This window comes from Drosophila teissieri, chromosome X (assembly GCF_016746235.2).
Source record: "Drosophila teissieri strain GT53w chromosome X, Prin_Dtei_1.1, whole genome shotgun sequence".
In the NCBI taxonomy this organism is placed as follows: Eukaryota; Metazoa; Arthropoda; class Insecta; order Diptera; family Drosophilidae; genus Drosophila; species Drosophila teissieri.
In genome coordinates, this window is record NC_053034.1 from 21,884,529 (window position 1) to 21,896,896 (window position 12,368).

Below are 12,368 nucleotides of genomic sequence, written 5' to 3' on the forward strand. Positions count from 1 at the left end.
ACAAACTTGAAATTCAACTGCTCAAGCTAGTGCAGAAAATGCATTCCGAAAGCATTACAAAGAAAAGAACCCTAATATCATAGAAATATATTAAAAATCACCGAAAAAACACAGCAATAACAATAAGCAAAGACAAGTTATAAATATATAGGTTACTCTTAAGTGGCTCTTGTTAATCAGCTATAAAATGTTTAACACGTCGAGCGGGCTTGGGAAGTATCAAGGATTTATTTGTACCTTGTATTTCATTATTTATTATGATATTTTGTACAGTTATTAAGAGCCTAATATAATCTCTGTAATACCCGAACTTGCGACTGTATTCTCGCAGTGTAGTACTTCCGCTGCTGCTGCATGCATGTGATTGTGGGTGAGTGAGCAAAGCGCGTGCCTTTTGCCGTCCGTGTGGTGGCTCACTCACACACTCACAGGGAGGCACTTGTTCAAGCTGCTCGCATATGCATAGAAAGAAATGTTTACCTTATATTACCGGTCCGCAGTCTAACCAACTCTTGGTTCCTTTCGGCCCGCACTCCCAGCCACCTTTTTACCTCCCTTCCTTTTACCCGACTTACACCCCCTTGCCCAATTGCATATGTGTGTTTTGGGGTGTTCTGGCAAAACTTTGTCATTTAGTTAGGTGTAAGTTAGTTTTTTGGCTTAGCCGGGCCAACACTTTAAACAGAGAGTGAACGTGGTCACGAAGGAGAACAGGAAAGGGGCTTACAGGGTGGAAATTGGGCTTAAAGTGGGGAGCAGAAGAACCGCATGAAGTTACCTTAATTTAGTGCAGTTTGCGAAATGTGCGTACGTGTAGAAGGCAACACTTCCGCTCACCCACAGTGCCTGCCAAAGTTGCACTTCCCTTTAAATCAAACACTTGGTGAAACATATGATCGGAAAAGTTGTAAGAACCCACTTAGAATGAGTCATGGAAATAAGTCCACGTCAGGATGAATAACGTTAAACGTTGCTTTTACAGCTGCAGTCACTAAAATGTAAATGCGGTAAAGTTAAATGAAGTATGCATTAAATGTTAGGATGTGTTTGGAAAATTAAGCGTGTAACCATTTACTACTACTGAAGTAGTAGAAATGCAGGCCGAAAATTCAATGAGCCATATTTACGCACAGAATTAAATTCTCTAATTTTTATACCAGTTAGCAAAAGAGCATGCTTAATTCGCTGCAAAGTATAATAATTAATTATTTTAATTGTTCCTTATCAGAATTCATAGCCGACTATCGAGTTCATGCCCGCCTATCTGTCTGTCCGTTTTCTTGTCCGTATGAACGTCGGGAGCCCATGAGCTATTAGAAAAAATGTTTTTAAAACGTATGTAGATTGTAGTGAATCATACGCAGTGCACGTTCGCCACGTCTCTTAACGCCCACAAACTGCAAAACACTGTTCCAACTAGGCTCCAAAAATTGAAATAAATTCAATTCTGTCCATAGTGATCTTAACGATTAGCCCATCAATGTAAATATGCAACAACGAATCTATAAACAGTCGTTTTAATTTTTTGGATTAGATTTATTATTTAGGGTTAGAGTGGGCGTGGCAATCTTCTGAAACAAAAGTGCCTGCGATTACGTAAACACGTCTAACATTAAACTTTTATTTTATATAGTTCCCGGGATGTTAACGGTTATACGGACAAACAAACGGAAGAAAAGATGGATCGATTCTAGTGATCCTGATTAAGAATATATACATATGTACACTTGATAGCGTCGGAAACGCTTCCTTCTACCAGTTACAAACTTTTTAACGAATCTAGTATACCCCTTTATTCCACGAGTAACAGGTATATTATGAATTGTGGAGTTAAAAGCTCTGTGGAGGACCACATGTGAATGTTTAAATTTACTATGGAGCGAAAATTTAGGGCCCTAATAAATAATTTTGCAGAAAATATGCTATTAATATAAGAGCTGAGTTGGCTTATAGTTTACAATGGTAAAAGTTTCATATTTGAGCAGCTGGGACCTGTTTCGTTTGCTTGTATAAATTCTCAGGACTATAAAGCTAATATATGTACATGTCTTCCTTTACCTCGGATCAATTGTTTATCAACCAATGTTTATGCCAATTCCATATGAATCCGGCGATCCTCAGTCACACATTCATTTTTGTGGGGAACGGGCGCATAAATACGACCAACAAATTTTCAATTACTTGTTTGGGATAATATTTTCGGGAAATGCAATTTGTCTGACTAACTTTATTCATTCATTTTGGGTTAGAAGTTGCTGCAAGCGCACGAGCACACAGATTCGTCCACACACACACACACACACACACACACACACATACACAAACACGCACAACTGCGGGCAAACAGCAGCAATGAATGCGCTTTCATGTCCTGTTTCCTTGTCTGTGGGTGTGTGTGCGAGAGTGTGTGAAAGCGCATGTTTGCTTGTGTTTGTAGTTTTGTTCGGAAAAACAAAACTTTTGCAAAACGAGCAGGAAAAGAGCGCACGGCGGACAGAGGTAACAAACACTCATATGTAACTACCTACATACCTATACATATATCTTACTCTTTCTGCTCCTTCTTCCTTTCCCTTCACTTTCGAAGCCTCTCTGTCTGCGGGTCCAGTGTTAAGGAACTGTTTTAAAGAACAGTGTTGGCAAGGGGGAAAAGTTGCTTTAATTTCTTCGATTAAAAAAGCAGTATTTTTACGTTGAATTTCTGTATCTTAAGGTTGCAAACATAGTATGTATCCATACTATACTTCTGAATATTACGATTACTATAATTTGTAATCCATAAGCAATCTTATGACTTTGCGCCCACTCACTATATTTCATCTTACTAATTTCCAGTGCTAAAGTGTTTTAAGTGCTTCACTCACTTTGCAGTTCTCAACACTGGCTCCGCGGTTCGCGACGGCGACAATGCCGGCAAATATTGCTGGTCGCGCTCCAGCTCCAAGAAATTCGTCCTCCTGCGTTGTCCTGGACTGACACCCTCAGCCCTTTGTGAACGAGCCACGCCTACGCCCCCGCGCCCCACAGAAGTGCACATGCATTTACATATAAACATACATACATACATACATATGTACATGCGTCGCGCGTGTTCCCTTTGACGCTATGCCAGTTTTTTACCCGTTGAAATTGTAAAAGTTTTGTGATTTTTCCAGCGCCCTTTGGGCGCGCATTGTCAGCGCTGTTTGGCTGCCTACTACACTCAAACACTTATTGAAAACCCACTTTCGGAAACATTTATATTTGTCATGAGTCTGAGGTATTTGGATAAACTTTGAGCTCTGAACTCCGCTGGGTGCATTAAGTAACTTGAGAGCCGTGTTTAAGTAATAACACTTTCAAATACTGAAAAGTAGTTCCGACATTTTTTCGAGTGCGTAACGCTGCCTTTGATGGTGCCGTGTCCTCGACGTGTGGACCTCTCTGTTTTTGTTATTGCCGGTGTCGTGTCTAATTTCTGTTTTAAATACATAGTTGATATGGCTGGCAAAAGTTGCAAATTGCGCTTTTGGCTGCTGCTTGCAGATCCGCTGAATAATGCATAAATGCAATTTGCAAGTTGAATTGTGTGTGGTCGCTCTATTTTCCGTTTTTCCGTGGACTCGGTCACACTTTCGGCGCTCGGCGTTCGGCTAACGCGACCCCCAGATGGCGCCAGCGGGACCGTCGATTCCGCCGTGATTTATGCCCGGCAGTTATCGATTGTCAGTTAGCATTTATGAGCCACCTGAACGGCTCTTTGGGGGATTGCCGGAGCTGGAGCTTAGGGCGTCCTCCCGGTCACCCTGCAAACTTTGGGCGGGCCATAATTTCGTCCGGAGAAAAAGTTTCGAGTTTCAAGTGGTGGACAAACATTTTAATTGAAGCGCTGCGAAAATGAATTGAACATGGATTTCGTCTGCAGTTTTGCAGTCCTTTTTAAAAGCCAAGCCGTTGATTACAAATTACATAGTAATGTGTTTTCTGAAAATGAATGGTTTTGAATGAAACTGGCATGTAAAACCTGCGAAAGTACTAAATGCACCTAAAACCTCTTTGATACTACGACACATGTGTGCGAAACAAAAATATTAAAACACACAGCTTTTAGAAAAATGGTCAGTTTATTCGTGCAGAAAACAAAGTTCTTGCTAACACTTAGTCGCTTAAAAACTAAGGACAATTTGACACAATTTCGCTTAAGAACTACTGGGGGGAAAGGGGAATACGAGTGACAGGCGGGGTGGTAGGAAAATCGAAGAGGGAACAAAGGGATGTTTATAAAAAGGAGAAGGCAGCTCATTATTGCATCACGATGACTGGCACATGTGTGGGAAATTACTGAGAGTAGTACAACTTGGGGGAAAAATTCAACAAAAATACGAGTCAAGGCACATAAAAAAAAACAAAAAAAGGGGGGGAGGGGAAATTTAGAGGATGGAATAAGTGGACGTGGAAGTTCTCGTTTCTACTTGGCAGTTTCCTCTTCCTCTGGAGTTTCGCCTCCGGCAAAGATATAGTTATCCCGACCCGCGATTCCCGTACCGCCAGCATCGCCCAGCCAGGGGTACACATTGGGGCACTCCCGACAGGTCTCCATATAGCGCGTATCCGTCAGATTCTGCTCCGGGATCTTGAAGGGCAGCGCACACGTCTGCCAGATATTGCAGGGCTTGGGGGCCACCGACACGCTCTTGTCGCACTTCCACGACTCGATTTGGCTGACTTCGCGCAGCTCCTTGGGGTCGGTCATGTACTGGAGCATCTGGGTGACGGTCAGGATGTAGACGTCAGGTCTGGGGATTCGGAAGACAAACGATGGTTATTACTATCAGAGGGTCAAGTGGGGTATTTCAATTAGGCTGCTTGGTTAATGTTAAATTGGTTGAGTTTTCTGCGCAAGAGGTTTCCCTCGCCTCGCCTCGCTTCGTTCTGTTTTATTATTCTTCATTAACTATTTATTTTATTTTAGGTCTCTGAACTGTTACATAAGTATAGTGTGTGCTTGAAATACTATATTTGTTTGTATGGAATAGATTAAAAATATTCGAATAAAAGAAAAACACCGCTCACACATGGTTTTTGCAACGACAGAGCAGAGCACCTGCACGGTGTACACCTGTGGCCCACACAAAAGAGTAATGATGATGGGCCGCAGTGGGCGTGGCAGAGGGGGCGGCGATGGGGGCCTAAGCAAGTTGATGCAAAAGAAAACTTTATGGAATTCTTTTGCGCTGCTCGACAGAGGGCTACGCATTTTCAGGCATCTCATGCAAACAGTACATTCCGCCCTCCGTGCTCGGTTCAACATTTAGCCATTATCCCTTTCCCGTTTCCCACTTTCCCACTTTCCCGTTTCCCACTTGCCCACTTTTCCATTTCCTGTGAAGCCAAAGCTCCAGCTCAGATCCAGATCCAGATCCAGCTTCAGCTTCAGGTTCAGTTTGAGCCTGGTCCGAACGGCAACGCAATGTTGAAAGTCATTCACACTAATTAAAAACTTCGTACAATTGTGCTAGAAATAGTTTCGCAGCAGCTGCTCTTTCAGTTTTCCCCGCGTCCCCCGTTGCCCCCCCTTCCATCCATCGTTCCGGTCAGATCTTTATAGTTTTAACTTCCCCTCTCAGTTTGCCGTAAACTAATGCATGAGGTGTGAAACAGGTGAACCGAAAGGGTGGGCGGATGGACCGAGATGCGTGCCGCCGTTTTGGCGAAAATGAAGTTGAAATTTCTTAGGTTTGAAAACGGCAAGACTAAAAAGTTTCACTTAGGTTATCGCCCTGAAATTCCCTTGCCAACGGTTTCCATTTAAATGCAGGCACTCGAACGATCGTAATTTTGTAGATTTTATGTGGATTGCTGAAACAATTTCTTCAGCGACATCAAGCATTTCGAGTTCGGTACACTAGTTGTTAATTGAAGTGGGTTTCCACAAAACTATTCTTGAAAACCTATTAATGGTGGATGAAAGAGTGACTTTTAGATATACGTCTTTAATACGCCTTCACTTATTGTTATTCCCAATGCTGTTACGCCCTTGAAAAACTGTTTCTAAATCTCTACTGGTATAGCTAGGTGGATGTGCTTATAATTTAAGCCTCATGTGCTTAGCAGCTTATAGAAAACTTCTAATTGGTACTCACTTGCGGACAATTTGCAATGCCGTTAGGTCGGAAAACACGTGTTTTAAATAGCCAAATCGCAACGAAGGCTAATCAAATCTTTTAAGCCGACATAACACCAAGGCTTGTTTTGGAAAAAGTAGTTTATCCGAAGATGCCCAGCATGTAACCTGCTCCACGCAAACAAAGATGGCTGATAACACGGCTAACACACACACACTCGCATACGCATACACACTCATGCACATCCCCGGCCTGATGTCGATGACAAAGTGCGATTCTATAATTAAACAAGTCTACTGCCACTTGCCGTCTCCCCCGGCTTGCCGTCTCTTTCTGCGGCTGGACTTCCCGTCTCTCTCTATTGGCAGCCAGCCGTCTTGGCCTTCCTGGTGAAGGCTGACTAGTGTTGTTTTTGCTCACTTTAACATTGTTTTTAGTTAGCCACGACCCCTAATACCGCGGTCCTGGTCCTGTTTTCCCTTTTCCTGTTGTTGCCCGCAGTCCACGTTCTCCTTTCGCTCCTTCGCTCCGTATACGAGTATCCCTTTTCATTGGCCTGCGCCTGCACTGATATTTTCAAAATGAAACTTTAACAAAATTAAACTTTTCTCATTAAAACGTGCGATTTTTTCCCTTCTTATCCTTATCCAAGCTACTGCTCGTGTTCTGCTGATGATTTTTTTAAACGCTGACCACAGCGTCGCCATTGTGGGTTGGCCAAAAGGACGCCGGAATGGGAGAAAGTGGGAAAATGGGAATGTGGGAAAGTGGGTAAGTGGGAGAAAGCAGGGTCTGAGATTCCGTCGAGAGTTGTGCATATGGTTGAGTGACTGCCAGCAGGATTGGCGATATGCACAGGACGAAAATGCCGAGGCACAATAGTTATTTACTACCACGGATATATCAATCACTATGAAGTGCCTAAAAGTATGCAGCAATGTATTTTGAGTTGAAATACTATGTTTTTTGTACTGCATACTCTTAGACACCTTACATAGACATATGCATATAGTTTGGCATTTATTATATTTTAAGTTATCAGGAGTAGACCCCATTTTCCGCAGTGTACTCTGCGCACGGGGGTGTTGTTTGCGAAGGGATTGTGGGGGTCGTGGAGCCCTGCTCAACCTGTCGACGGACAGGCAACATGTGCCGCCGCTTCTACAAGCAATTTTTATAGCAATTGCCAATTTTGCTGCTGCTACTGCTTCCTGCCTCGGCCTTTTGCGGCCCACTTTCTCCCTGCTTTCTCCCGCTTCTCTTTCTTCCGTCTCCCGTCTCCCGGCTCTCATCTCGCTCATCTCTCTTGGCTTTTTTTAATTGAATATAAAACTTGCCAGCGGCAATCGGCAGGAAACGCCAGCTGCCCATGTGTGTTTGTCTGTGCGAGTGTGAGAATAGAAGGAGACGGCATGAGGTGAGGGAGGGAGCCGGTTCCAAAGTTGGCTTTCAATTATGAAAACACCAACAACAAAAATATACTATGTATAAAGCCAAAAACGGAAAAAGCTGAAAAAATAAATTTATGAAAAAATGAGAGCAGTGTGCGCATATAACAGAATTGGTTAAATCACCCCGCACAGGCACCTCTAACGAGGTAAAAATTCAAAAAAAAAAAATGGTACAGAAAAAAACAGAAATCAAGAAAGAATATCCCTGAAAATATATACAACATCATAAAGATGCAGTCTTGAAATCCGGAAAGCGGGACTTGTCTTGAGTTATGTGATAGAGTAGTTGACGATTAAATGTTTGAATAAATATGTGTGTGATTGGTTTTCAAGGGAGGTCAGGGGTAGGGTCTTGAATTAGTTGAGCTTCAATAGAGCTATAGTAGAGTTACTCGACTATAAGATACCATCACACATCTAATAAAAGTGATGTGACGTCGATACGGACAGACGGACACGCCTGCGGACAAACATGCCTAGAACGACTAGGACCAGCTCTGAGGCCATAAGGATGTTTGCAAACTCTAACACATGCTCTGAACAATTTTTATCATCTTAATAATCTTAATCTTAATATTATTAAGTACTCACAGGTCGAGGGCCCAGTCGAGGAACTTGTGCAGGCCGTTCTCCAGCGGCTTGGTCTGGAACCAGTTAGTGTGGAAGGGCATCATGTATGGAGCCTTGTTCTGCTCGTAGTAGCGCGAGAAGTCCTCCTGCAGCCACTGGAAGACCTCCTCCTCGTCTAGGTTGTGCAGGACGCACTGGTCCAGATAGGGGCAGTGACCGCCCTCGTATCCCTCCACGTAGTGGGTGTTCAGGGGCACCTCCCAGACGCCGGGGAAGGTGCGCGACGGACAAGTGCCGCTCTTGCACTCGTGCGAGATCTTGTAGTCGAGGGTGTACGGCCAAACTGGCACGGGTACCGGCGGAACGGTGATCGAACTGTCGTAGATGTACCCAAAGTCCTCCAGTACCTGGTGGTGAAAAATACATTTGTTTAGTAGAAGATGGAGTTCAGATAGACGATACTTTTGTCTCGCCACAATGGTGTTCTTGCGAAATGAGGTTTGTTAGTGTTGATACAAATTTAGCCCAATAATTTCACCAGAAGCCGTGCTTACGTGACTTATCTATTAAATACCTAGCACTTATAATCCGACTTCAATAAAATTTGTGTTACTTGACAAAATTACATTTATGGGGACCTAAAAAATTGATATATTACGAGGCACATATCTGAGATTCAGGAGCTGTTTTTAGCTTTTGTATGCTTCTATGTATATTGTTGAAAAACTCATTATGCCTGGGAATAGATTAGTAATATTTGATTTGTAATCTACATATCCATCTTGTTGGTCTAATCTAGATTGTGGATATATTCGGAAAGGAGAATTGAGGTGGCGTTCGATGCGTAGCCATATTATATAAATGCTAGTCATATTGGGCATTTTGTTAGACCCGCTCTTTTACTTCCATTCCTCCTCGACTAAACCGATTTTAAAATCTTAGTAGATTTTGAACTGCACGCAATCCTTGAGCACGCTTGTTCCCTGAAATTGGAGAACTCGCAATCTTTACGCTTTCATATCCATGTGTTTATGACCAAACCTAACTAACTCTTGGATATGCATTGTTGGCTATTTAGAAATAGACTTTTTGAAAAATTTGTCTTGCATTTTATCAAACTAAATTCAACATTTCATATAATTTGGATTTTATCTTTCATCAGAATCCGAAATTTCTTGGTTTCTATAAAATAGAAATTTGGCGAATTAGGGTGCCTAAAATAGACTTTCCATTTTTAGGACGTGAAGAATGCTCTGCTTTCGGTACGGAAAAGTATATTAAAATTGATAGGGGCCAATTGGGAAAAATCATTCTGTTTGTACGTACAAAAATGATGGAATTACCAAAGCAACAGATGACGAACCTATCTGCGTTATCCCATCGCCTCACACAGACAAAATCCATGGGTGCGATACAATACAGCTTCGGTGGGCGGTCATGCCGCTCACACTCTTTCAGTTAGGCCCATTATCTGCATAAAGAGATTTGCCATGGATATGATTTTAAATGCGTGAATGTGCCAACGAGTCTGATCGAGATTTGGGAGGTGGGCTGGGAGGCCTGGATGCCTGGATGGATAGATGTCGTATAATGTGTTGTGACATTGATGTCATGTCATGTCAACCAGGCATGACTCGTCGGAGTCAAAATGTGTTAAAGTTCCGTATAGGTTGTTAAAGCCTCATTGGACTGCCACCAAACTCGAATTCAATTTAAGGCCAATACCACGGCATTTTAAATAAAAAAGCTATCACATACCGGGCTGTTGTTGCAATACAAAGGTGCTGATTTAAAAACAATACATGACCTCATAAATAAATTATAATTTGTACTCGATACTCTCGATTAAAATGGTTTACCTAAATCGTTGAAAAGTATGGACCAGGTAGAAAGGAGAGTTTTCAACACTATAAAGTATATATACTTTTAGGCAGGATCAAGCGAGTCTTTCTGCCCATGTCCGTCCGTCTGTCTGTCCGTCCGTATAAACGTCAACATCTCAGTAACTACATATAAAAGCTATTAAGTTTGAACACGGCATGCAGATTTTAGTGACGCAGCGAACGTTTCTCTTTTGTTATACACTTGCAGAGGTAATTAACCTCTGGTAATCCTAATCCAGTAGGAGGACACTTGATAGGGTGGGAAACGCTTTCTTTTATCTTATACATACATACATAGGTACAAAGGAGTGACGTGTATATAATTCTCTACAAACTGTTCGAAAATGTAAAGCCAAGTAATGGGGTAAGGTTAGTACTTATTTAAAGGTTACCATTTGATGTGAAGCATAGCACTGCGTAAATTCAAAATTTAAGTCTTCAAAATTGTATGAAGAAAAAATTTAACTGAAAACTCAGATTGCATTCCGTTCGCCGCCGAACAAATTGGGTACGTTTTCCCATTCCGTTTGGCTGCGTTGGCAGAAACTGAAACTGCAGCTTTAAATGAATCACTTTTCGATTTTCGCGATTCCGTTTGCGATCTGTGGAGCTCCATCCGAGTCCCACACCCTCTGGTTGTGATTTCAAGAAATCGCACTCGACAATTGCATGTCAATTGATGTTCTCATTGTTTGCATTTCTTTTGTGCTGGGTTGACTCACCTGCCACCCAGCTGCCACCCAGCTGCCACCCACCTGCCACCCTCGGCAATAACAACTCAAACTCACCTTGTATTGGGTGTTGCGGCCAGGTTTGAGGAACGGAGCTCGCATGCCGACCACATCGTTGACGGACACATTGGAGAAGTGTCGCAGGATTTCACGCATGCCAATCATCTCGCCCACCCACTCCTCGTAGCCCTTGTCCTGCAGTCCTTGCTGCTGCGAGATGCTCTCCGTTCCGATTTCGTGGCCATAGTATCCCAGGTGCTGGATCTGCTGGTAGTTGCTGCAATGGCGGATTGGGGGAAATCGTCAGTCAGAAAGGAAAATAATTGGCCATAAGTGGGCTGTAATCAGAGCTCTTTGCGGTATTTTCTGTTACGCCAAAGTAATTCGTTGCGTATAAGAAGAGGGCATAGCTAATGTCCGGACATTTGTTTGAAAAATAAGAGATATGATTATTCATAAGAGAAGATTCTATGTAGTCTATAGTCCTCGACTATTAGATACCCAGATGATGAGCCTAAAAAATACTAACTAGAGGGTCGTCAACGCCTCCTTCTACGTTCTACATGATTTTCAACGAATCTAGTATACCCATCACCGGATATAATAAGACTTCATTAAAGGTTAATGGACTGCATAGTCACTAGGGTGATTTAAATTTAATGGACTTTTCAGTAAATCGTGCATTTAAGTGCAACAATAACAAGCATGCTAATAGCTCTTAAAGACGGAAAAAAAGTTCTTCGTTTTATTTTGTACGTTATTAACTCAGGAATAACCAGTTCGAGTGGTTCCTTTATTCCACTCCTAGCAAATCATTTTCACACTCGATGGTTAAACACAAAGAACAGCACAGCAACACATATCAGGAGAAGTGAAAATTCGAAACTAACTGACGAACATGAACACTGAATCTCTCAAACTCCTGGTTTTTGCCAATTAGAAGAATTTCCCAACGGCAAAACTAAAATGCAACGGGAAAGGAGAGGGAAAGAGCATTTTTGCTGGATGCTTAAAAAACAGATAGAACTCAGGAGGTGTTGGAAGCCAGCCTACGAATCGAAAATGCCCTAACAACAAATGTGTGTTTGTGCAGGGGAAGAATAGTAACTATGGACCTATTATCACTTTTAATGTAATGGGAAATTTAAGATCTGAAACCGCCGATCGTTCAACGATGGTCGATGCTGGGGAAAATGTTGATAAATTTGTTCAAAAAAGGCTTGCAAACCACTTGGAAAGTGTTAGGTCCCAAAGGAATGTAGCACACATTGCAGAAGTACTAAACTATATGAGTGAAATTTATTCCTCCAAAGGGTGCCAAACAAAGGATCCAAAAGTGGGGATCCAAAAGGGGGATCCAAAAGGGGGGATCCAAACGGGGGGATCCAGAAGGGGGGATCAAAAAAGAGGGGGCAAAGCAAAGCTCGGGGATACAGCTAACAAGTAATGCATAGTTGTCGGTGGGGCTTGTAAAGCACAAATAGTTACGAGCAGCAGAAAGCGATGGACAAAAAGTGATATAAATAAAAATGGAAATAAAATTATGAACGTAACTGTTTTTTCATTGTCTTTTTATTTCTGTGAGCACTTCTTTTTTCATCTGTTAACTCGTTTCATGCAGCAGCAGCA

At 42.3% G+C, this 12,368-nt stretch overlaps 1 protein-coding gene across 1 annotated transcript in view; it reads right to left on the reverse strand.

Moving 5' to 3' along the window:
* Positions 1 to 4,173: 4,173 nt before the first annotated feature.
* The window catches only part of LOC122624137 (chitin deacetylase 1), a 40,884-nt gene continuing 32,689 nt past the window's right edge, over positions 4,174 to 12,368 (reverse strand). The window contains exons 6-8 of the mRNA XM_043803579.1: positions 10,797 to 11,016; positions 8,147 to 8,532; positions 4,174 to 4,775 (exon numbers count right to left, since the gene is read on the reverse strand). Of these exons, the coding sequence (XP_043659514.1) occupies positions 4,448 to 4,775; positions 8,147 to 8,532; positions 10,797 to 11,016 (934 nt within the window). The 3' untranslated portion in view covers positions 4,174 to 4,447. The remainder of the gene's footprint in view (positions 4,776 to 8,146; positions 8,533 to 10,796; positions 11,017 to 12,368) is intronic.